Raw genomic sequence first — 26,107 nt, forward strand, 5'->3', positions numbered from 1 at the left:
CCGAGGGCCCGGCGATGGTTTAGGACCGAAAACGCCAGGGAACTCCGGCGTCGGGCCGCTCTGAAGCGAAACGGGCGCTCCGGTCACCGCCACCGGCTTAGCGTCACCAAAACAGCCTGACCTCACGTTTAACCCCGCGATTTTAATTACGTAGGGCCCTCACCCTGCCGAGGCGCTTCCCAGGCACGTCCTTGGGGGAAAAAAAAAATAAAATTAAAAAAAAAAAAAAAAAAAAATCACATTTACAAAGCGGCCCCTCGCCAGCCCGATGGGATTCGAGAGCCACCAGCCTTATTTTAACGGTCCTTGTTTTTTTTTCCCCCCATTCTCCCGGCTCCAAACTCGTGCAAAGAACGCAATGGCAGATGTAAACTCCAAGAGAGTATCTCAGTTCTTGCAGAAATGCGTCAAGCCAGAGGATAACGGCGGAGAGGCGCAGGCGAAGGCGACGGAGGAGCCACCTCTCCCCCTCATCCCGCAGTCGGTACAAGGTACGTGCGCCGTTTCGCCTTCCTCCCCCCCCCCCCAAAAAAAAAAAATTACTGGAAATAGCAGTATCTGAACACGGTACTTGGCAGCCACCGCGAGGCTTCCACCCAAAGGGCGCTTCTGGTTTAGGATAACGCACGGGACTAAAGAAGAAAGATCCGCCGGGAGGCTTAAATTAATATTTTAGGCTCCGTTGTGTTGCGTTTTGTCTCCTCAGAGGAAATACCGATGGTCTTCAACACCTACAACATGGCAGCCGCCAACCTGGGGCCATCGTCCAGGAGGAAGAGGGAGAAAGGCGGCGGTCCGGACGGCACGAGCACAGCGCTCTACGTCGACCGTCGCAAGTCCAAGGTGTGGAACTATTACACCAAGCTGGGAGACGCCTACGTGGAGTGCAACGTCTGCAAGAAGCAGCTCTCCTTCCACAACAGCACCACCACGATGCGGGAGCACCTGGTGAGGAAGCACAGCATCCGCGACACCTTGCTCTCCCAGCTCAAGGACGACCAGACTTCCGAATCCGACTACGCGGCTCAGGAAAACGCCGTGAAACGCTGCCGGCAAATGACGCCGGAGAGCAGCCTCTACCACGCCGCGTCCTGCTCAGAACCCAGGAGCGACGTGATCCTGGAGCTGGTGCTGGAGATGATCTTCCGTGACCTGCACCCGCTCTCCATGGTGAAGGACAAAGGGTTCGGGCTCCTCATCGGGTACCTGGAGCCGAGCTTCACCCTCCCGTCGCCCGTGCAGCTCTCCAGCATGCTGTGGCACAGGTACAACGTGGTCAAGCAGCACCTGGAGCGCTACCTGCAGACGGCGCAGGCCATCGTGGTCTGCGTGGAGTTCTGGGTCTCCCAGCTCAGCCAGACCTACCTGACGGTGACGGCCAACTTCATCGACGGGGAGTGGCGGCGGGCACGGTGCGTCATGGAGACGCAGCAAGCGCACGAAGACAAAGCGGAGGGCGATTTAGGGGAGAAGCTCTACGCCGTCCTCTCCGAATTCGGGCTGTCCAGCAAATCCGTCTTCTGCATCATGCACGACAGCCCGCAGAGCACGGCGGCGAACTCGCAGCAGCTGAAGAACGCGTACGGCTGGAGCAGCCTGTGCTGCGCCGCTCGCACCCTTCACCTCTGCATCAAAGCGGGGCTGGAAGTCGAGCAGGTACGGGAAGCCCTGAGCATCGCCCGGGGCATCGTCAGGTACTTTCAGCAGGACGCGAAAGCCACCTGCTCCTTGAACAGCAAGCTGGAAGCCATCAATAAAACCAAGCTGAAACTGGTGATGGACGTGGGGTCGCGCTGGATAACCACCATCGAGATGTGCGAGAGCCTCTTAGACCTGAAGTGGGCCATCATGTCCGTGCTGGAGGAACACCCCAAGGGCACGGCGGCCGTCCAGAACCTGGCCGACCACCAGTGGAAGCTCCTGCAGGACCTGCTGCCGGTGATGAGGACCATCAAGATCGCGACGTCCTTCCTGCGCGAGGAGCAGAACGCCTCCGTGTCTTCTCTGATGCCTTGCATCCACGGGATCGTCGCCGCCATCGGACAGCAGTCGGAAGAGGCCGGCGCCGTCATCAAGACGGTGGTAGGCAACATCAGGTCAGAGCTGACGCAGCGCTGGGGGTTATCGGAGGATGAGAAAGTGCTAGAAAGTCCAGCAGTTATCGCCTCTTTTTTGGACCCGCGCTTCAAGGAGATGAGGTTTCTCAGCCCCAGCCTGAGAAGCGAGCTGCACAAGAGAGTCAAAAACATGCTGTCGCAGGTTTTCAATCACCAGTCCCCATCTGCCACCCAGTTTTGGATGCCAAACTCAGATTACAAAGCCGAGGGCGGGGATGCCGGCAGCCAGCTGCCTGCTCACAAGGACAGATGCTCGAGCACCCCGTCACAGAGCATGTACGACATCCTTTTGGGGAAGGACCCGACGGAGAGCATGCCCGAGATCCACCAGCAACTGGAAAACTACATCGTGGAGCCTCTCTGCAAGCGCAGCACCAACCCGCTGGACTGGTGGAAGAACAACGAGCATCGCTTCCCGGCCGTGGCGCGGCTGAGTCGGCAGTACCTCGCCGTCCCAGCCACCGCCGTGCTGCCCGACCAGGCCTTCGCCGCCGGGGAAAGCACCCTGGAGCACCGGCGAGCCGTTCTGGCGCCGGAGAACCTGGACCAAATTCTGTTCTTGCATCAAAATTTTGACTTTTTAGAATCGATGAGGAAGAGTAACGAGACTCGGAACAGGAACCTGCACTAACGCGCGTGGAGGCGGGCACGTGGAGCCCTTCCGGGGGTCGGCGGGCCTGCCGGGGTTGACCTGTGGGGTTTTCCGATGCCGGCCCAAACCGCAGTCACCCGTCTACGGCAGCGGCAGCCAGCGCCGAGTATTCTTCCAAACTCCTGCCTACGTGTTTTTATAACCGCTTTGGCAACGCCCGCAGCGAAGAGCGAGCTCAGGAGGAGGCGCGAACACGCCGCCTTCCAGCGCTCGCTTTCTCATCCCCCGCGGAGCCCGCGGTCCCGGCTTTATTCCTCGGGCTCCAAGCATTCGCTCTCTGCCCGAGAGCTCCGCTCGCCCCTACCCGCACCAGGCTCCCCCCGAGAGCCTGGGCCAGGCCCAAAGCCCCGAGCGCGCTCTCAAGCGCCCTAAACTCAGGCCCAGCCTGCGCCCGAGCGCGCTTCACGCGTAAATCGTGCTGACTGCAGGCAAGCCAGGAGTTAGGAACTGCAGTTCGGTGCTGCAACATCAGACTTTTTTTTTTTTTTTTTAAAGGAAACAGCCCCCTGTTTCCAGCTTTGCAGATTTTTTTTCTTTTTTTTTTCTGTTGCATTACCGCTAAAACTTTCAGTCCTCATAGCCACTTTCCTGCCTCCGACTTAAATGAACGGTACCGAAAGGCCTGTCTTCATTTTCGGAAGGCAGCTGGTTTCCCTTTGAAATCACAAGGGCTAGATAAAAAGTTTCTTTGACTTTTCTTTTAAAGCAAGCTACAAGAAGCGAAAGGATAACGTTTGCACCCACCCTGCAAAGCCGCCTTCTGCTTTGGGTAAAGTTTATCGAGGCCCAGAGCTGGAGATTGGCCCTTGAAAGAGAAAATGGAACTGAAATACAGATTTGTTTGTACTGGGCACGAATATTCAGCCTAGCAAAAATTAAACAAAGCCACGGAAATCTTGTGGCCTGGCAACAACAACAACAAAGACTTTTATCCCTCCTAGTATAATGACAGCGGAGACAAGACCCCTTATTTATATTTCATTCATTGAACTAATCAAACCCTCAATTTTCACTACCAAATGCAGTTTAGCGAGGCAGTGTTATTTATGCAAACAAGCACAAATCAGTGCAATAACGCGCAACTGGAGATGGCGTTCTAAATATCGCGAAAGGCTACCGCCGACTCGGCAAGATAACGGCGACGACTCACGGCAGACCGAACGCGTTTAACCAGCCTGGCCCTGCCGCCACGTCTACCGCTGCCGTGCCCAAGCGCTCTCCGGGGGTAAAACAGAGAAGGGAACACAGCCACGACAGCGCAGCTCCTGCTCCGTCCCTCACCCCGCCACAAAAGCCAGCACCTCGTATTTCGCAACGGCAAAACGAAGGAAAGGTTTGCGTTTGGACCAGAAAGCGAAGGAGCTTCGACGAGACGGCAAGTCGCAGCCTGGAGCGGCCCCCAGACTCGACGGGTCTGCGGTCTGCAGCTTTAACTTTCGGGAGAGTTTTAGGAATAATAAGGATCCATCTTTACACCCCCCCGCCCCGAGGGAGCGGGCCCGTGGAGGCACAGGCCCAGGTTCTTCTTTTGCGACTGACGCAACACGTAGCATGCCGTGTTCACACCACCAACCAAGCGTTAACGAATTTTGCTTTAATTATTTAATTATTTATAGCACAACCAGCAAGAGCAGTCCAAGAACTTTTACATCTGCTATTCAAGAACCCAATTTAATAAGCTAAGTAGAAGGCACATAAAAAACCACCCCCGGCCCCCAAACCCCCTTACTTGAATCGGAAGAGTGCTATATTCGAGATCTGAAATGCTGTGCATGACTATCACTTTATGGCAAAACGAGATATTAAATACGATGACGATTTCTCAGTGATTTCCCTATTCTGTTTCTTTCCTACCACCACCAAACCCCGAAACCGATAGCGGAAAGCAAGGGCCAAGGGCATCCAACTCGCATTTTAAACGGAGGCAAAGGACTTCTTTAAAGAAAAGCGAAGTCAAGAGCTCCCAGTATTTGCACAGCGGCTATTTCACAGCCACTAACAACTGCGCATTTTCCCAACCGTGCATAATTGTAATTCAATGCCAGGCACACACACTTCATTTAGCACGCACCTTTGCAGTGCCGATACAAGTAAGGAACATTTGATGCTTTCGCATTTCTTTCCGTCAAACTCGACACCAAGCGTTGGCGCTAACTGCTGACAAAAACCCAAGTAAGTTTTGAAAACGCGCTACGCACGCAAAGCTGCGGCTTTTCTTCCAGAAACCCTTTAGCAAACGTTCCCCGCAGCTTCACCGAGCGCTTTTCCACGGTAGGAAAAGCCGAGGTGGCTTTTGGGCATCGGCACGAGCGCTGCCGTGCTCCTGGAGGGTTAGATTGAGAGCGGGGGCAACCTCGCGTCGTCTAATCCTCCTCGGAGCTCAGCCACCGCCCCGGCGCCAGGGAAGGTTTATTTGTTTTTCTAAACAGAGAAAACTAACCTCGTGGCTACTCTGAAATCGCAGTTGCCCAGTTGCCGTTGGGGGAGGTCAGCATCTGGACTTCTTCCCCCTTTCCCTCACTTTTAAAATGCTTCAGGGGCCACTGGACCTTCACGAGAGGCACTCCCTGCTCCTGCAGGCGATGGTGTTTCATGTGAGCGTTCCTACCTTTTATCTTGTCAAATACCCTGGAAGTTAGAAAACAAAGAGGGATTTTATTTTATTTTTTTTTTTTTTTAATTCGCTAAACACCGTTACACCAAGCTTCGCTATTTCTACTTCTGTGAGTTTCTGCGTATTTTGATGCGCGGTACGGCGCAGTTTCACTGCTTCACGCTGCCGGTCCCCCGCTGGTGGTTAAACACGACGGATGGTTGGGCCGAAAGGCGGTTTTGAAGACCAACAAAAGCGCAAGAAGGCCAAGGGGCAGGAAGCTCCGCTTCCCCTCTGCCCCCTTGGGTGGCTTTGAAAGTTTAAATCTGTTTTAGCCAAAAGCAGCAGGTTTCTAGAAGAAAGATTAATAGCTACCTTCCACATTCTCTACATGGAAATACAGCCCGATGGTCTGCGCTCCCAGCCGGGTACGGGGGCTCACGCAGACGGCAGGGCGGGCTGCCCGCGCTGCGGGGCATCTTTTCGTAACTCTTCTGCTTTATCTTCAGGCTTTCCTTCGGCAGAAGGCGGTGCCTCTTCTTCGGGCTGCAAACAGCCTGTAAATCAGAGAGCCTTTATTAACTGTCCCTTCCCTTCAGAAAGGTGGACAGCTAAAGTAAAAAAACTAGCTTGGAAAGTCTCACAAACGGCCCAGGCAATTAGAATGCATTACATCCAGCACAAAAATCTACCAGCCCCAGTCTGCCCAGGTGAACTCCTCTGAACACTAAATAGCCCCAAAAAATGCTTTAATTTGACTGCGAGGATGGGGCGCAAATACAGACCTTGAAAGAAAAAACATATTATTTATACTACCGTGAGCGGAATAGCACTTTCCTCCACAAGCCTATACAATGGGTTTAAAGCACAGAATTACTAAGCGCTGAAGTTACACAGTTACCCAGTTTCTACCACACACAAAAAAAAATATTTCCATGAACCAAATTCCTGTTTACTGCCAAGGAACCTTTTAGCAACCCCCGTGCAGAGGCACGTCACCAGCAGCTCCTTTTATGGAGCACTGGGATCTTAGGGAGTATCCCTGGAAATCATCAGCAACAGGATAATGCGACCAGGGTTATTAACGTTAGTAAGGAGTTGGGAATTATCTGATCTAAATCAGCAAGGGTGCCAGCACTTTAAGAACAGGTACTGTCTGGAAAGAGTAACAGCACATTTTAGACACGGCGCTCGCTACGAAGTACTGCTTTGCTGTTTGGAAGTTATTCTACAGAGTAAGTTTAGCAAAGCAGCGGCAGAATAAAACCGGAATCTCTCCCCGGGCAGCATCTGCTGCACCTCTCACACAGCACTGGTAGATGTTCTCGTTGAGGAGCGGCACCTCACACAAATCCCCAGCAGTTTTTCTACCTTTTCTTCAGTCTCTTCCACCTCATCCTTGTCTCTCTTGACCTTTTTTCCTATTACTTGAGCTCGACTGTAGTCAAATTTAATTTTTTTTTTCCAGATATAGTAATATTCAACACACTGGGACACATTCTTAGTCTGAATCTATTGCGAGAAAGACAGAAGCAATCCATCATGGAAATACTGTAGTAAAAAACATTTAAGGCACAGACACACAACAAATCCATCTAGCAGAGTTTTTCCTTCCCCCATTCTCTCCGGTTATCGCACTGCAACGTACGGGTGAGATCAGACAGAGAACAAACCTTCCTCTTCTGAAAAGGCTGGAAAGAAGCGTCGGAAGGGCAGACCTGCACGCTTCACGCACGCGGTCAGCGTAACGTTTCGTTATTATTTTATCATCTCTGCTATTTCGTACCAGAGAGATTAAATATTCTGCTGTAACTACACACTAGGGCACACAACGTCTTGTACCGGTGTCTTTTTAGCATTAAGAGCAAACGCTGGTTTTCAAAGAACAGGACTCCAACACACAATTCAAAACGGGACTTTCTGGGTTAAAACTGTCAATGCTAACAGCCCCGGATCCACCTCGGTCTAACGACTTTACCTTTTTCTGTATCAGGTAGAAATCCTTCTTGTGTACGCAGAAAGCCTTTTTGAACAACTGCTTCTCGAGAGGCGTCCAAGCATCAGAACCTAGCAATAAACAGCAACACGCAAATTATTAGATCGCTCTCAGCCTACGAGAAGTCAGCGCAGTTTGTTATTCACCTATCGACTCCTCTCCCCCTTCAGAAAGCAATTACCACACGCGGCAGCGAATTCGTTAGCAGTAGGAGTTATTACTGCCAGCAGAGCAAGCCCCGCACGCTGTAAAGCACGGGCATGACTGAAAGGAAAAGCGTACGGCAACAAATATTTGGCGTTGCCACATTTCAGCGTGCTTCTCCCGTAGGGTGGCACTGCAGGGCAGCGCACGTTAAAGCAGCGGGCTGAAACACCACAACAAGGCATTCCGCATGTAAAAAAGCACTGTAAACAGATTAAAACTGAAGTGCTCCGCTACTACCTTCCCCAGCCCAAAGAACACGAATCGTTGTTCACGCGGGGTTTTTTTTAAATAAATTCTTTAAATCAGGATGCAGAAAGGGAATGGCAGCATCTCTTAGCGTCCCAGGCGAAGGAACAAGCTCCACTTCCAGTTTACCTGCGTAACGATAATTAGCCAGAGGATGGGATTCGGATTTCTGAGGCGCCCCAAAAAGCAGCATCTCCAGAGCCTCCTGCAAGGTTTAATATAAAAAGACTTTAGATTCCCCCTCAGGAGGAGCAAAAAGAGCAAAAATTCTTGCTTGCAGCTCTTTTGCTACTTCAGCGAGTCAGTCCGCTGTAGGAATATTTTGCTCAGTCAACGCTCGGCAGCAGCGCTTCGGGATCACCTCAGCCCACTGAAGTTTACGGAAATATCTCCTCAATCCACACCAAAGCGTTTTAAGAAAACAGAACCTCAGGAGATCTCTGGGGACCAAGCTGTGGGACCCCACCTGCCACCACCTCCAGGAGAAGATTTCTTTCTGCTGGAGTCATTTTTGGCTCGTCCCTGCCGCAGCAGACGTGCTCGCAGAGCCTCCTCGTGGAGACGCAGCATAGGCCGGGTCCTCTGTTATATTCAAGCATCTTTAAATCCCTTCTTCAAAGAACAGGGAGCAAAGCAGACCCACTTGGGGCTTAACCGGGAGCAGGCCGGAGGCGTTTGCTGGGCAAGGAGCGCCTAGGGATGTTGCAACTGTCAGGCATGGGATGTTTATCTAGAGCAGACCTCGGGTTTTATCCAATACGGCAATTCCTAGCATTCAGGGTAGCAGTACTTATGTTCTCCGAATTGTCACGTAAATTGCAAGAGACAAAACAAGCTCTTATTTATACACCGGGACAGGGTCTGTAGTCCCAAGGGACATTAACGCAGACCGCGGCAACAGGCAGGACGGGAGACCTCTGCACGTTTAGCAAAGAGACCGGATTCCAGCCTCTGGAATAGAAAACTCGGAGCAACTCCCAGCTCCCTGTCGTGGTTCAGCCCCAGGCAGCGGCTCAGCACCACGGAGCCATTGCTCACTTCCCCTGCCCTGATGGGATGGGGAGAGAATCGGAGGAGTGAGAGTGAGAAACACTCCTGGGGTGAGATAAGAACAGCTTAATAATTGAAATGAAGTAAAATAGTAGTGATAATAGTAACAGTATAATAATAATAATATCCAAAGCAAGTGATGCCCAATGCAATTGCTCACCACCCGCCGACCGATGCCCAGCCAGTTCCCAGCAGCGATCGCTGCTCCCTGGCCAACCCCCCCAGTTTCTATACTGCCCATGACGCCGTATGGTATGGAATAGCCCTTGGGGCAGTTGGGGTCAACTCTTCTGGCTGTGCCCCCTCCCAGCTCCTTGTGCCCCTGGCAGAGCCTGGGAAGCTGAAAAGCCCTTGACTGGCATAAGCAGTGCTGAGCAACAACTCAACCATCAGCGTGGTATCAACATTCTCCTACTAAATCCAAAACACAGCACTGTGCCTGCTCCTAGGAAGAAAATGAACTCCATCCCAGCCCAAACCAGGACACTCACACCAGTAACAAAGTCCCGGTCCGTGATCAGTTATGACCAAATAGCTGCTGCTTACCAGAATGCTGCCTCGTGCTTCGTGCAGACAATGCAAGGCGAGCTCCAGGTTCGTTCCTCCCCCCGGCATGACGCTGGAGCAGGCCATGTTGAGCAGCTCTGTTACTACAAACGACAACCAACAGAAAGTCAGTCAAGGAAGGGGAAAAGGTGCCATACAAGACCGAGGGGAACCGGAACGAGTGCAACAGACGGACCGGAGAGCGCAAAAAGGCACAGAAAAAGCCAGCTGTCCCAACCACCTGGGTATGGCTGTCTCTACCTTGAGGGCAGCTTTGGGACTGATAACTCCAGAGACAAATCTCCCCTCTTCCGAGGCTGCTGCAGATCAGGTGGGGCAGCTACCAACGCCCCCGACCTTTTCTCAGGGAAGATGCTACTGAGAGCGTAAGTCGTTATTTGTTCACTGTTCTGCCAGAACTGAGCAATCTCCTTCCCTCTAACGCTACCACGTGTGAAGGTGGCCAAGGAAAAAAAAGGGAAAGGATCCGAACGTACAAAAAGTTGCTGTGAAAACGTGGGCTTTTTGAACCCTACTATCTCGGGGGTGGCCTTGGAAGAAAAGCGTTAAAGAAACCTCTGTCCTGCGTTTCCGGGTTAGTTGCGATGTCTCCCCAGGGCTTCCACACCAACGATGCTGCCTGTTCATCCTTTCCCAAATGGGATCTATCCCGGAGGTTTGGCACCTCTGCCTGGAATCGGCTTCCAATGTTGATGTGCCTGAAGGAACAAGAGGGAGGCGGCGAGGAAGGCAGGCTGCGCGCAGGCACATCACGACAGCACGCGGTTACACACGCGTGTGCTTAGAAAGAGGGGATACGCGACGAGCGAGGCTCAGCTGCCGTAAATACGGTACGCAGACAACACGCCTTTCCCAGCAAAGCGTAACGAGCTCTCTAACGACTTTCACAGTCGCTTCTTCGCACTAACAGCATCACCGCGCTGCCCCTGGAATCTTTTTGGCCCCAATCAATCAAGTTTGTTCTCCCTTCCTCAAAACCTGAGAAAATTTGTGAGGTTCGCTTTGAGACTTGTAGTGAGCAGCAAACAAGAGAGAAGGCTGCGGCCACGGACCAAAATGGATTGCGTAGAATGAGTCGGGCGTCTTTATTAATGACGCCAGCCTAACCGGTAAACGAAGCCAGCGCTTCACTGGGACAGCACCGGGCATTTTTTTGCAACTTCATTCCGGCCAGCATGTGGTTATGATCCGGCCAAAAAAACCCCTGCTATGAATCTCGCCAGCGATGCGGGACAGCGAGAGAACGGGCCAAGCGATAGGATCGTGGGAGGGAGAAGGTCAACGTCAACTTCGAAGGCCTGCACAGCCCACGCGCGCGAACCGGCCGCAGCCCGACTCCTAAACTGCGGTTCCCTTGTCACCCGTTTTCCAAACGTTTGCTGTCACTCTAACTGCTGTGCCATGACTCACGGCTGAACGCCGATTTTGGTGTTATCCTTCATCAGACAGAATCCAAAGTCGCTGTCCATTCTGCCTGAAAGATATAAAAAAACCGCTCAAGATAAAAATCATTCTGCCGAGACCGTCCTCTAGCCTTCCTTCACATCCTCATCGCCACAAACCACTAACTGTTCTCTCGGAATTCCCCTCATTTCAGTGAAATTGCTCACTTGACTTTTTGACTTGGAAGCTCTCGAGACGGACCACGCGGATACAATTTCACAACCGCATCTGACCACGGGTCAGGAGCCAGCCACGCAGGGATCGAGCTGTTCTGTGGTTTTGTTTTTTTTGTTATAAGTCAACGCCAGTATTGGAGCAAAACCCCGCTAGGCCGTTTCCATCCCCTGTTCCACAACAGGAATCACAAAGTCGAAGGCAGGTATTTCTGGTTTTTAAAGCCGCCTTTGGAAGGCACGAGCAGAGCCGGGGCCCGCCCACATCTGTAGGCACAACTCCTTAACTCGGCTGCAGTCTCTGAGTAACTACAGAGGACAAACCACCGAGCAGAAGCGGAACCCAGAGGAAAGCTGCTTTCGCTGGGCTGCTGCCTCCGACACGCAGGTGCCCACCGTAGCACCTTCTGTAGCTTTACGGCAGGGTTGTTTCGGTGGAACCACTACGTATTTTCAATACTTAGATTAAGACAAATTTTCACCGCAAAGCTGTACAACGAAATCAGGTCATCAGTTCACGAGTAACTTAAAAGTGCTACATGTAAATGTCTGTATTTCCACTGGCCTGCATGCGACGCAGTAATTTAGCCTCCAGGAAGGTGGATACCGTTCTAATTTATAACCTATCTTGGAGAAAATGACCGCGGCCGAGTTTCTGTTTCTCTAAGTCTGTATGACAGCCAGCCGGATTCCCTTCTATTATCTGTTGCGTGCAGGCATCAGGATTTTATTACCTAACACAGCACCCAGCAGCTGGTTGGGATTGCCGCTAGCAGAGGAAGAGCAGAGGGTGCTGAAATAGAGGCCCGATCCTTCCCGTATGGGGCTGAGCATCGGAGGCGGCGTGTAAGGAGAGCACTGGAACAAGTCTCTCAGCAGATGATCCACCAGGAACACGGGCGAGCGAAGGTTACTCTGGTAACATCCTCCCATCCCCGGCTGCGCTTCAGGGGCCGGCGGAGGTGGGATTAAAAGGGATTTTGGCCGCGTTTGCCTCTTTCTCTTTTTCTGGTGCAAGCTTTCTTTGAGGTCCTCCCCATCCGGGCTTTTCTTTTCAGTAACCTGGACAAACAATTCCAAACAAACCGTCAAATCCCTGTTTATCACAGCACAGAAGCAGAACAAGTTCAAGGCACTTGAAAACACACAGAAGAAAGATCAGAATTGCGTAAGACTTTTATCCAGTTTGACTCTCACTGTCACGATTTATTATTCCGAGCTCAATAACGAACACCCAATCCCAAATCCCGTGTGAGGAGTGCAGTCAGAGGACCCTCTGCTCTAGCCCTTACTGGCACAAACGGCTCCAGGGGAGCCAACAGACACACTCAGGAGAACAAGAACTGTGGAAAAGAACCCTCTGCAAGGTATTTTTTGTAGTCAGGGAGAGCGCTGAAAGAAAAAAAAGAGTAAATTCTGAAATAATCTTGAAATTCTTTAGATTGCCTAGTAAAAGTCCAAGCATTTTCCTAGGCTTCAATGCCAAGTGTCTGTCCCGCATCATACTGTTGATAGTCCCTACACCATCTTTTATCTTCATGCGACCTGAGGCGATTCATGGGTTACACATTTCCAATAAATCACTCAGACGGACCCCGGAACCTCCACCAAGCCCATTACAGTAGTAATTACCACCAAGTCCATTACCGCAGTGTTATTTGAATGTAATCTGGGGATTTAAGGCAGCCGTAACGCTAAGCTGCCGGCTAAGCCGGCGAAACTCGCACACCGGTGACCAGTCGCTCAAAGAAGCGACTCCAGTGAAGTCAGCTCACTAAGGCGTTATCGCCAAATCGTTAAAATACTCGAGGAACGCCATCGCCACCCACCTCGCTCCCCGCTTGCGAGTTCGTCGCCATCACCGGTACCGAGACAGGGATCACCAGAGGAGCCGTCGTGCCGTCCTCCAACGGCACCTCGGGTTTTGCGGGACGGTTTCCACCTCCTGCTGCCTCGAGCGACAGCGTCCCAGCGTTTCCATCTCCTGCATCGCGCACCTTGCCACAGACACAAACAAGGGTACGAGGTGCGTCTTCTGGCATCAGCCATCCGGAGACGTCAAAGTGCTTCGCAAACTACTCTTTCAAGTCACTTCTGAATTATTTCTCCATGACATAAAATAAGGAAGGTCAGAGTTGCTACTCTGAGTAAGTTTTCTCCAAGCACAACATAGTTTAGCGAGAGCCCAGAGCAGGAATCTTTATCACACCGATTCCTTATTCTTATTTTTACAAAGCCGAGCTCCCAAGTTCACGCTATCGGCTATGACAGTCAGCCTTACGATTTTCGCTCCCGCTTCACAGCCGTAGAGCAAGGAGTGTTGCTGAAAGCAGCAGCTGCTTTCAAAACAGTACAATTATTCAAGATTACTCAAATTATTCAACATCCGCTACGTAACAACCACCCGAAGGGCTTCAACAGCACCGCGACTCTGGGTCCCACTCCTGTACTCATCTGAATTTTTGGGACACAGGTTACGTAGCTCCACAGCTTTTACCTCCACACACTACAGGCAGGTTTTAAAGAATCCTCATGACCTTAATTCAAATTCCTGTTAAATAATAAGCACTGAAGGACTCCGTTTCCCTTTACCTGCTGTTCCTCCTTCCTTTGTGGCGAATGCCGTTGTTCACCACGAAAACACCCGTGGCTCTCCAGACCGCTCTCGGTATAAAACAGCTGACCGCAGCTCTTGTGGAGAAAGCCGCTTTCACAGTTGCTGCCATCAGTAGAAGCAGCACCGGTCTTATTGCTAAGTGAAAAATCGAGATAAAGGGATGGAAAATTATCGTTATAAAGTTGAACTGCTTTTTAAAAAGAAAAAAAAAAAATTAATCACTACCAACGTTAGATCCACACTTGCGTTTCCTGCCGTAGAGCTCATTTCATGTCTAGTTGGGAAATCTCTGCAGTTCATTTAGCAGCAAAAGATGTTAACTAGAGAAAAATCCCCAGTGGGACATCAATCACCAGCATTATAAAGACAGAGCTTTAAATAAGAGATGCGCTTAAGATACCTTCTCTTTTGAGCGGTGACAGGCATCGTACCTACCAACAGACACGTACAAATATTATTTTCCAAGTTACATACGTCACTTCTTAACTGCGACACCAAAAAAGAATGACCCGCGTTAAAAACTCCAGAAGTATTTTCTTTCAACGCCACGCATTTCATACACCGTGGAATTTCGGAAAGATCCCGCTTCGTGAATGGGAAAATGGATCATTTCTGGGTAACTCCCCACCGCGAATTCAGCGTTTGGGCAAGGGGACGTCGGAAGTCCTGCAGATGGGTTTCTCTGCCCACGCGGTGAAGAAAGCAAACGAAGTTAAGGCTTCCCAGCGCATCACACTTACTGCCTCGCCGTTCCTACAGTCTGGCTGATTCTCGGAACCTCTTCTGATGCGGAAACAGAGGACCGGGCAGACCACCGAGGCCAGCTGGACCAGGTAATTATTTTCACGGGGCTCACCAGGAACCACGACTTTCATTTGTTGCCAAGGAGCGATTAAATTCTTTCTCAATGGGAGACAGCAGCTCCCTTACCTGCGACGGTTAGCAACACCGCAGGAAAGGCACCTCTTCCGAGGCTGTGCGGGGAGCGCGCTGCTGCTCAGGACGTAGATTATAAAACTCTCTTTCTCCCAGGGAGCAGCTTGCTTTCTCGCTCAGGAAACAGCAAGCTATCGAGCCTGGGCACGGCGGCAGAGCCACGGTTTGCTTACAGAGACACCACCAGAGGCGTGCAGTCCCCGCACCAAAGGAAAGCGGCGATTACCGAAGGAAAGGGAAGTATGTTTATTTTCTTCAGCAGAGAGAAGCGAGTCACAAACTCACTCTACAAAAATAATTAACCATAAAATTAGGTAATCGCTTTTGAAACCTAAATTCAAGGCCTGCATTATATATATATAATGCAATAATACTCGTTACAGGCAGCCTGCTCACCAGGAATGAGATGGGGGGCAAAGCCCACCCCCCCATCACCTGGAAAGCCTTCAACGAGACGAACCCCTTAACGTTATCCTAGATTTCCAATTCTTTACTTCCCTGGCAAACTTTTAGTCTTTTATTGTTGTAAGGTGTGAAAAGAACAAGCCCGGTCATTCCTTATTACGCCCTTAATAGTCTTAAACATTTCACTCAAGCTACCTCCCTGTCATGCTCCAGTCGCTCCACGATTTTTACGATTGCGAGTTAGAAATTAGGTTGAAAGTCTTGCGGTTCTAATTTAAACACCTATTAATTAGCGCAATCTAACGCTAGCCAAATGAAAAGGCGCTGTTAAATCTCCACCCCGAGGGAAAAGAAACGTGCCTGGCTAGGTGCTAAAACGCGCTCTAGAAAACAACCACCACCCTCAAAACTTCAGCGCAACCCGCTTACCACCCAGCCGACAAGTTTTCTTCCTTTGCTGCGTGAGTGAGGCTGTAGATATTTCCACCCTGCAATTAAAGAAACAATAACCAAAAGCAGATGTTATTCTGCCTGCAAGTCAAGCTTTAAAATATAGCCATTCTGCCTTTAAAAAAAAAAAAAAAAAAAGAAATGGAACATCAGAGCCGTTTCCTCCATGAAAACAGCACTTTGCACTTGCACAGCAAAGCAACGCTCATTATCCAAATTCATAAATCTTCACAGTCATAAATACTCCTCGCGACACTTCGACACGCGCGCGCCGCGAGCGCACCTGCAAGCAGGAATCCCCGTTTACACAACGCGGATATCAAACTGCATTATTGCCACGGCGAGCCGTACGCGGGGGCGGCCACGCTCCGATTCCTCGGCTGCGCGCGGTTCCCGTGCTGCGTGCCCGGCTCCAGAGCTCCAGCGAGGCGGGGAGGGTGGGATCACCCCGATCCCCAGCTGCCGCGGGCATCGACTCTGCTACCAGCAGGCTGGCAGGTCAACAGCAGGCACCGGGGAGCGGGACGGGCATTCGCTCGTGCCCCACGAACCATCCAGGCTCCCAAAAATCTCCTGGAGTTAGAGGAATGCAAATCTAAGACCCCCCCGCAAGCCACTGGATTTCTCACCTCGACCGCCGAAGCGACACCCGGAGCACAGAGAGCCCTTCCGAGGAGCCAGAAAGGAATCAGGAGCAACACAGACTTGGAAATTCCCTGTGCCGAGGGCTGCCGGTCCCCTCGGCCCGACGCGTGCGGCAGCGGCAACCCCCTCGGGACAGGGCAAGATGTTTTCACAGCGTGACACCCAACTAACCACCAAAAAGCACTTAAACCAACCCCAAACTTTGGAGATATTTAGTCCCCAAACAGCCGCAGCCCATTTATCCGTAACGCAAGCTTCCACAACCGCCCTCAATTACTGTATTTTGACTTTGACCTCCAGAGACTAATCTCTAAAGGCGAGAAGCTCGTTTAGGCGGACTCTCGACCTGCCTGCCCTCCCACGGGCAAGGAGACACCAATTATTTCCGCTCGAGAAAGCGGTTCCCGTTCCACGGGCACCGAGCTCGCCAAACGTTCAGGCGTTCGCCACCTTTGCTTATCACCGACCTGCGCGCAAGCCTGACCGAGAAGCCAGCTGAAAGGCTACGTATCACGTTACTAAATATCCCAAGACTTGATCTCCTGAAATTATCTCTAACCTTTTGGCACCGGATTAATTAGTTAATGGCTTTCAGAGCGCTCTGGATGCGTAAAGCGCTGCGTAAGCGCTAAGTACCGGGGTGAACCTAGAGCTGTCAACACTACTAAAAAGCACTTAAAAGAGCGCAGGAAGACAGTGAACGGCTGCGAGGCACAAATTCAAATAACAGACCGCTGAAAGGGAAGAGGGAGCAGGGCTGACGTACTTGAATCCTGTTGAAAATGGTCAGCCGGCGCGTGCCCCCGGCCGCGGGGGCCGAGGAGAAGGAGGCCATGGCCACCTGGCTCGGGGGAGCCGCGCAGCTCAGCCCGAACATCAGCTTCTCCCTGCGGACGGCAGGCGGGCGCCAAGACCGGCCAGCACCCGCCGGCAGCTTCCCGCCTGCCTCCGTGCCACGATCTTTACTCTTCTCTTTCTTAAAAGCAGAAGCCTTGTCTTCTAGCTGATGCGACCTCCCAGAAGAGCGGCTTCCCGTGGCACTTCCAGGCATTCCACACTCGAGCCGACCAGGAACAGAGGAGTCTCTTAATCCCACGTATTCCTTCCCGGGGGACTGAAAAGCAGGGCCTGGCTGCGGTCCGCGTTTCTCCCCATCCGACGGAACGCCCTGGAACTGGGGTACGGTCTTTTGGAGGTACGTGGAAGGTCCCTCGTGCTCAGTCGGCTGTGGAAGCTGGGGAGCCAAGGGGGGCGGCTGCTGGCACCCCGCTTGGAGGGGGTTCGCTGGCACGTGCGTGGCCTCGGGAGCCACCAGCGGGGACGGAGCCTGGGCGTGGGACAGCGCCTGCTGAGACTTGGTGAGCACCTGGAAGAGGTGCTGCTGCACCTGCAGCGGCTCCGGGCACGCAGCAAGCTCCCGGGATTTCGGGAAGCGCTGCTTGGTCTCGCTCTGCAGCCCGTCGTCCTTCTGAACCTCTGGAAAACTCAACTCCCCGGCGCTCTCCCGCAGGTGGGAGTCACGGGTTTTCGACGACCAAAAGGCTTCCTCAAAACAACCGAGGGCCGACTCGCTCGGCACATCCTCTTCGGCTTTAAAAGGTGCAACGGGGACAGGCAAAGCATCCGGACACGCGTATGCAGCTGAGAACATGCAAGAAGGTCCAGCTAAGCCCTCTGGAACACCCTGCGCCGCGACGGGCGGCTTGTGAGCAAAGCAGACGCTGTTCCTTTGGGGTTTAGCACAAACCGGCACGCTTCTTATCCGCTGAAAGCCACTGCTCGGCTGGTTTGCAGGCGGCTTCTGCCCTCTGAACGCAGGAAAACAAGGCAGGGCACTGTTGGGACAACACTGCAGTCCTGCGGGCTCCGAGGAGAGCTGGTCTTCTGAAATAAAAGACCTACTGGTCAAATTGGCAACTACGTTCTCGCCCGGCGCAATCACAGACACGTTGTCGGGATTTACTATGGCGCAGATGTTGGACGGAGCGGCACTCTTTCGGCAAGAGAGGCGATCCTTCGATATATTGTCTCCTGCAGCCTCCGAAAGCCCGCTGCTGTTAGATGCAAGGCAAGAGGCCTGGCTTGCTGGGGAGGAATCGGTCAAGGCAGCGCCGGCGTGCTCTGCGGAGGGCGAGACAGCCGAGGGAAGCTTCTGATCGGCAAAGCTGCTCACAACGCACCTCAGCAGGTCTTTCTTGGGCCAGCAAGAGCCTGGCGCTGAGCGCGCAGTCCGTCTGTCCACCCATTTCCCACCGCCTTGGATACAGGGACCGGGAAGAAGCGGGGATTCCTCCCTGGCACTTTCCTTCGGAGCCTCCTTCAAGCCGCTCAAGCTGTGCTGCAGTTCGTAATGCCGGCGCAGCGAACGGTGATCGCAGTAACTCTTATCGCAGTCTCGTTCCGGGCACACGAAAGGCTTTATTTGCTGATGCGTCAACATGTGCCCGCTCCTGCGGTATTAAGAGAAGAAAACATCGCATATTAGCATTTCCAAGGGAAAAAGGAAGACATTTTGCACCTGCAGCTCTCGCGCTCCTTTTATTTAGTACAGTTCTGCTCAAGGCAGAGACGCTGCACAGGACATAAAGCAGGGTCTGGCCTCTATTCAGAAGAGCCTCACTAAAAGCGCCCTCCCACCGCTTTTCCCACCGGGACGCAGAACGATCCCGCTCGCTGGATCACCGTCGCTGGCGTCTCTCCAGAAACACAACTCAAAAGGGATCCCAAATTCTCCCCAAATCCAGGAGGATCTCTCCAGCCCGCCAGCCCCGCCGTGCTCAGCGAGGGCGAAGCAAATCAGAACGCAAGTCAAGAGGGATCTCAGCCCAAATTCTACCTGCGAGCGCGCGCAGCGGTGCCAGTCAGCACCAGCTAAAGGCTGCTTGCGATCCTCTCGTTTTAGGGTAGAAAACGGTAGCGTAGAAATCGGTAGAGAGACAGAAAAAAGTTAGGCAGGTACGTTACCTAAACCAACGGGGAACTGACTGTAAAATTGCAGACTGTCACTTCATAAAGGCACATTTTAGGACAGAAAAGGTTTGTCGGCAACCACGCCGGTCTGACGCAAAGCAAAACGGTGTTTTACTTAGCCCCGGACTACCACCGCCAAAAACCGGACCTACGATCACCTGCTGGTGTTGCAAGAGCTTTTCAGAATTAGTAATAAAAGCTTTACAGCACTGGGAAGTGTAGGACTCCGGGCAGCGGTTGCAACGGTAAGCGATCTTTTGCAACAGTTCCTAACACAGCGGCTGCCAAAAATCAGAAGTCGACTCTCCAGTGCAAACACCTTCCACGCTATCTCCCCCACACCAGTCATCAAACAGGGTAAAAGGAAAGAAAAAAAAAAAAAGGAAAAAAAAAAAAGACTAGTTCCTATTGTAGGGCTCAGTATTACAGATTTTTCTGCAGCTGGACAGAAATACACACTTTTGAGGCTTTTCCTGCACCAGCCCGCTCTGGAAAATTCAAAGCTGATTTGCATCTGCTAGGGACGCCGTTTTGTAACCTAACTTCACAGCGTTCGCTAGTCTGAAAACACGACAATGACAAGCGCGGTAACTCCCGAAATCTGAAAATAAAGCACCGCAGAAGCCAATCTTATTTACATTTGGTAAACGAGGCTGCAGCAACCCTACGCGTTTTTAACGGCGAACGCCTACGTACAGGTGGTCCGGCCGTTTGAAGGCCTTGCTGCAGACGGTGCAGACGTGCTCCCGTTTCTGGCTGTGAGTCAGGCAGTGTTTGCTGAGAGCGCTGGCACTGCCGAACACCTTCCCGCAGCGGCTGCAGCCCGGCAGCGAGGTCCGAGAGCCGAGGGGACGCTTTCTTCTGCCCGCAGACCTGAGGCCGCCTCCTCCAGCCTCCTCCGGGCCCGCCGGCATGGGAAGCCCCAGCTCTGAAGGGAGGGAGAAAGCGATATCCGCAGGTTACTCTTGCCATGCCACGTTTCTCGCTTTAGCGCTCATCAAAACGTTTTTATAACGTTCCTGTTGGAGGGCTCCGGCCCGTGGGTTGCGACGGCCAAATAACCTGCACGAAAACGAGCACGAAAGCCCCACGGAGCCGCTCCACCTCGCGCGGTTCGCAGCTCTGGGGCGGCGTTTCCGAGGTCTCCGCAAACACCGAAACCCACGTCCCACCCTCACGCAAGTTACAGCCTTTGCCATTTTGAACCCCGCTGTAACGAATTTGGCCATTTTCCCCCTCTTTCTTGGGAAAAGGGGGAGGAAACGAGGCCACTCCCACCTGTCTCGTTAGGGTATTTTATCTACAGCAGGCTGACTAGGTGATAACCCGGGCACTTCCCGCTGGATTGGACTTTGGGAGGCAATCCAAGGCTCCCCACCCACGAGTAAGGACTGAGCCGTTACGAGCTGTTATGAATTGGCAAATCCGTAGAAACACAGGCCCCAATTGTTAGGCGAAAGTCTCATTTTCTCACTCGAGCGCTGCTAGTCACAGCTTTTCCTTTGGTTTGTTTTCAAGCCACCCAAACAGGGCACGCTTTTACACACATTAGCAATTAAGTTATCCATTCCCTCCAGAAGAGCGGTTTACTAAAGGCGCTCTCCTTGCAACGGCAGACCTAGAAAAAGCCCATTCTGCTTAATCCATTTCACAGAGAATTTGAAATGCAGAAAGAATTAAACAGAATGTCTCTTCTCCGCTCCGGGGAAAGCCAGTAATATAGATGTTTGCAACATATTTAGCAAATCTATCATTTTAATGCCTTCGCATTTTCCATTTCCAGCTGGAGAGCAGGTTGCAAGGACTCTTGAAGAAAAAAAAAAAAACAAACCCACCCAACATATTCCTGTCTAGGGTATAATTTTAAGAAAATAGGACAGAAGTGAAATTCCTGTCAGAGAGAAGTGTTATAATTACTATCATTTTCTACAGCCTTATCAACTTGAACGTCATTTTACAGGTAAAAGGCAACGAGAAACATTTTCAAAGCGCTTACTGATTAAAAAACCCCACACATCCACCTCTTCACCCCAAAAATATTTCCACATAATGGACTCCGCCACCTGTCTAAAGCTACTAAATAACTCCGCCTGCTTTGCTCTGTACGGCACCCTTCAAAATAAGCGAGAGCGCAGAGCCCAGCGCGCTCACCGTGCTGCGAGGGCCGCGAGTCAGGCTCATCGAGGAGCTGAAGAGAGTCGCAGTCCTTCGCCGGGTACGGAGAGAGCACGTTTAAATCGGCCTCCAGAGCCGCATCCGCAGCTGCGAGGTCAGGCACCACGTCCAAGCCGCTCAGCCCGGCAAACATCGCGTCTTTCGCATTGAGGCACAAATCGTGGTCGAGAGCCTCGCTGCAGACCAGCCCGGGGCTTTCGGAAAATCCAGGGGGATGCATCTCCAGGTGAACCGCGTTCTCGTCGCAGAAGGGATATTGGTCCATGCCCGCCAACAACCTTACGGCCAGTTAAAAGCCGTCTCGCTTCCACCTAGAGCAAAACTCGTGAGGACAACGAGCCTCCTACACAACATGCAAAAAGGAACAGTTAAATAAGATTTGCTGTTACTCACCGAACCCTAGCCATCACCACAACTGGGGTGGCGGCCCTATATCAACCATACCTTATCGGAGAAGAAAACAGGAGTATCCCAAGTCCCGTTGCAAAGAAAAGGGATGCCCCAGCCTTCTGAAGCAGAGGAGGGCTGCGGAGACCCCGCAAGCAGGCTTGGAGGGCTGGGGAAGAGAGCAAGGTTGGGGGAAAGGGGGCTTTCCCTGAGGGAAACGCTGCTCCTGCCCTCGCAGGAGGCTGCGGGACCACCCTGGGGATGGGGCTGGGGGCTTTCCCTGAGGGAAACGCTGCTCCCAGCCTTGCAGGAGGCTGTGGAATGACCCTAGGGATGGGGCTGGGGGCTTTCCCTGAGGTTAACGCCGCTCCCAGCCTCGCAGGAGGCTGCGGGACCACCCTGGGGATGGGGCTAGGGGCTCTCCCTGAGGGAAACGCTGCTCCTGCCCTTGCAGGAGGCTGCGGGACCACCCTGGGGATGGGGCTGGGGGCTTTCCCTGAGGTTAACGCCGCTCCCAGCCTCGCAGGAGGCTGCGGGACCACCCTGGGGATGGGGATGGGGGCTCTCCCTGAGGGAAACGCTGCTCCTGCCCTCGCAGGAGGCTGTGGGACCACCCTGGGGATGGGGATGGGGGCTCTCCCTGAGGGAAACGCTGCTCCTGCCCTCGCAGGAGGCTGTGGGACCACCCTGGGGATGGGGGCTCTCCCTGAGGTTAACACCGCTCCTGGCCTCGCAGGAGGCTGCGGGACCACCCTGGGGATGGGGATGGGGGCTCTCCCTGAGGGAAACGCTGCTCCCAGCCTTGCAGGAGGCTGCGGGACCACCCTGGGGATGGGGATGGGGGCTCTCCCTGAGGGAAACGCTGCTCCTGCCCTCGCAGGAGGCTGCGGGACCACCCTGGGGATGGGGCTGGGGGCTCTCCCTGAGGGAAACGCTGCTCCCAGCCTTGCAGGAGGCTGCGGGACCACCCTGGGGATGGGGCTGGGGGCTCTCCCTGAGGGAAACGCTGCTCCCAGCCTTGCAGGAGGCTGCGGGACCACCCTGGGGATGGGGCTGGGGGCTCTCCCTGAGGGAAACGCTGCTCCTGCCCTCGCAGGAGGCTGTGGGACCACCCTGGGGATGGGGCTAGGGGCTCTCCCCGAAGGGAGGAGGCAGGCAGGGGCTGCCCCGGGGCCGGGGCCTCTCCTGGAGGGGCAGGGGGGGTCCGCAGCCGCCGTCCGGGGCCCCTGAGGGGATTTGGGGGGGGAGGGGGTGTCTCACCCGTCGCCTCGCGCCCTGCCCTTCCCGCCCGCCGCCCGCGCATGCGCAGGGCCCCGCCGCGCCTCGTGGCACCGCCCCGCCCTCGGCCCCGGGCGGCTGCGCGCGGCGTCACGTGACGGGCGGGGAGGCGGGGAGGGGGCGCTGTGGCGGGAAAAGGCGGGCGGCGCCATTTTGTGGGACGGGAGGGAGAAGGGGCGGGGGAGGTGAGAGGCGGGAGAGGCCTGGGGCGGGGAGGGAAGAAGGAAAGAAAAAAAGAAAGAAAGAGGAAGGGAGTGCGGCGGGGGGGAGCGGCGGGGGGGGTGGGAGTGAGCTGGTGAGCGAGGGGAAGGGGTGTTGGTGAGGGGGAGAGCGAGGGGAAGGGGTGTTGGTGAGGGGGGGGAGCGAGGGGAAGGGGTGTTGGTGAGGGGGGGAGCGAGGGGAAGGGGTGTTGGTGAGGGGGGGAGCGAGGGGAAGGGGTGTTGGTGAGGGGGGGAGCGAGGGGAAGGGGTGTTGGGGGGGGGGGAGCGAGGGGAAGGGGTGTTGGTGAGGGGGGGAGCGAGGGGAAGGGGTGTTGGTGAGGGGGGGGAGCGAGGGGAAGGGGTGTTGGTGAGGGGGGGAGCGAGGGGAAGGGGTGTTGGTGAGGGGGGGAGCGAGGGGAAGGGGTGTTGGTGAGGGGGGAGTGAGGGGAAGGGGTGTTATTAGGAGGGGAGTGAGGGGAAGGGGTGTTGGTGGGGGGGAGCGAGGGGAAGGGGTGTTGGTGGGGGGGAGGGAGGGGAAGGGGTGTTGGTGAGGGGGGAGGGAGGGGAAGGGGTGTTGGTGAGGGGGGAGGGAGGGGAAGGGGTGTTATTAGGGGGGAGAGGGGAAGGAGAGGAGGCTTTTAGGGATATGAGGTGTCTGAGAGAGAGGTGGCCCTAGGGAGAGGTGAGTGGGAAGGGTTGTGTGTGAAATAAAGGTTTAAAGAAACTAGGGGATGGTAAAAGGAGGGGGCTTTGGGTGGGAAATGGGGGGCAGAGTGGTGGTGGGTACGGGGAAGGGGCTGGAAATGTGAGTGACGGGGCAAAACTCTGAGAAGGGAAAAGCGTAGGAAAGGAGTAATCCCGAGTTCACGGTTTTAGCCAAGCTTCGAGTAGAGAAGGACCAAATGCGCCCTTCGCCTGGGCGTTTTGCAGGCTGGCTTTGGATGAGCGCTTGATCCAACTCGGTTGTTCCCATGTGAGATGGGAATATTGCTTCGCGGGGCAGCCGCTCCCTCTCAGTAAGTGGTGGCTGTAAAACACCAAGAAACCCTGTGTTCACAGTGAAAAAAGGTAGGGTGTTGCAGCTCCTCAGGATCTCTAAGCACCGTCTCCAAGCTATGTTCAGTACTTTTTTGTTTTTTCCCCCCCGCTGTTGATTTCTCTCATGTTACGATTTTAAGGTTAAAGGCTAAAATTACTTAGGTTAACTTTAGCAGGACGTCCTTCTGTCCCAGCACAAGTGCTAGGCCATTGCTGCATCCTTAATTGTAATAATGCTTTAATTGTGCCGGTGAAAAAGCTCTGTTATCAGTACTGCGGTCTTGATCTGGCTGATGAAGCAGCCGCCTGGATCCTAGCAAGGCAATTTGGGAGAAGTAGGGGGGGAAATCACCTGAAAGTAAATAAATGATGTTGTTTTAAATCGGAAAGGTATCGCAGCAACTCCTGCTACTGCAGTCTAGCGGTTAAAGCAGGAATCACCTGTCGGCAACGAACAAGCCTCTAAGTGTTCGGGTATTATTACATAAAAATGGTATGTAATTCTGTTAGTCATCAGCTGTATATTTTAAGCAAACCTAAAAATAGCAGCGTTTGGGGGTTTCATTTGTTACTACGCCGCTATGCCAAGTTCCTCTCCAGAGTGAACATTCACGTCCACGTGGGTATAATACTAATTAATTAGCGCGCTGCGTGAGACAGCTGACGCCTGCTTTCTGACGAAGAGGGGTTTAACCGCGCTTCGGTTGGTGCGAGCGCGGTACCGGCGGGTCGTTTCGCTCCGCCGAAGGATTTTGCCTGTGTAAAGGCCGTGGTCCTGGGGGGGTTTCTGGCCCGAGGGAGCGCTGAGCCGGGGCAGAAGCGTGTCTGGCAGGGGGGTGCGACGCCCCAGCGAAATTCCTCGTGGCTTCCCCTCGTCCTTCATCATTATCAGCCACGCTCGAAAGGTTTTTTTTTGGTGTTTTTTTGGTTTGGGTTGGGTTTTTTGCTGTCTGAGGACCGCTTGTTTGATTGTGAAGCTGCCATCGGGAGAGGCAAAAAAAAAAATACCTTCCTTAGGACGACGACGTCAACGCTTCCCAGTTGGAAACAAACCCTGTGTTTTGAGGGCACTGTCGATAGCATCCTTCAAGGAGAGAAGCTCGTCCCGTGGGTTAGTCGAATTATCGCTTACGGTGGCTTTCTGCCAAGTGGGGTTTGGGGTTTTTTTTTTTGGTTATTTCTTTTCTTTTTTTTTTTTTTGAGGTATGGCAGACTCCCCTCAATTGGTTTCAGTGCTGTGGGACAGGAAAAAAAGGAAACGACTCGAGCGGCAGGGTGCGTCGCGCGGCTTAAACGTTTTTTTTTTTGTAAGCGCTAGTGACGGTGGGGTTCATTTCCTTTTCTCCCCCCACAATAAAACAGCCCGGCGTCCCGATCCTCTTCCGGCACCGCTCCCGGTCGACGGCTCCCGGCGAGGCCCGGCGTTCCGGCAGAGCCACGGCAGCGGCGGAGAGCGGCGGTGGACGAGGGCGTTTGGCTGGGCTGGCGCCGCACTTTTATAGCGTAATGCACCAAAATAAACCCCCGCGAGGTCCCACCCAGGTACAAACAGAACGTATATCCAATTCAAATCCAGCCAATCCAGGGGTATAAACAAAGCCCCAAGCCCGGCCTCTCGCAGATTAATTACTCGCACTGGTCAATCACATTTAACCTGCCTAATCAGGGCGCGGGCAAGGCGCCTGGCCCTGCCTACCCCTGCCTGCACCCCGCCAATCGCCAGCGGAGCCTCCTCGCCGGCTCAACCAGTTTGTAACTGGGATGTCGAGGACCCAGGGCTGGGCCGGGCGCTGGGCTGCCCGGGCGTGCCGGCGGCGATGCCGGCCCAGCGCTGCTCGGGGCTTCATCCCAGCAAAAATCCAGCCGAAACCCAGCAAATGCTTTTTGGTTTTGGTTTTTTTTTTTTTTTTCCCCCAGCTTGCCTTGAGCAGGAAGCAGTTTTTAAGCGTTGCCTTTCAAGAC

At 53.5% G+C, this 26,107-nt stretch overlaps 2 protein-coding genes across 2 annotated transcripts; one reads left to right on the forward strand and one right to left on the reverse strand.

Moving 5' to 3' along the window:
- The first annotated feature begins 358 nt into the window (after positions 1-358).
- LOC142596325 (E3 SUMO-protein ligase ZBED1-like) lies at positions 359-2,748 on the forward strand. The gene is made up of 2 exons (XM_075725409.1): positions 359-491; positions 707-2,748. The coding sequence occupies exons 1-2, from the start codon at positions 359-361 to the stop codon at positions 2,746-2,748; spliced, it is 2,175 nt and encodes a 724-aa protein (XP_075581524.1).
- Positions 2,749-5,216: 2,468 nt separating this feature from the next.
- On the reverse strand, positions 5,217-21,507 carry ZNF541 (zinc finger protein 541). The gene is made up of 15 exons (XM_075725460.1): positions 21,219-21,507; positions 19,764-19,995; positions 16,864-18,547; positions 15,432-15,490; positions 13,637-13,796; positions 12,874-13,041; positions 11,779-12,106; positions 10,839-10,902; positions 9,984-10,126; positions 9,408-9,511; positions 7,941-8,016; positions 7,341-7,429; positions 6,734-6,874; positions 5,738-5,919; positions 5,217-5,397 (listed from the first exon to the last, which is right to left on the reverse strand). The coding sequence occupies exons 1-15, from the start codon at positions 21,505-21,507 to the stop codon at positions 5,217-5,219; spliced, it is 3,900 nt and encodes a 1,299-aa protein (XP_075581575.1).
- Between the last annotated feature and the right edge of the window lie 4,600 nt (positions 21,508-26,107).

The sequence above is a fragment of the Pelecanus crispus genome, chromosome 30 (genome assembly GCF_030463565.1).
Source record: "Pelecanus crispus isolate bPelCri1 chromosome 30, bPelCri1.pri, whole genome shotgun sequence".
Classification (NCBI taxonomy): Eukaryota; Metazoa; Chordata; class Aves; order Pelecaniformes; family Pelecanidae; genus Pelecanus; species Pelecanus crispus.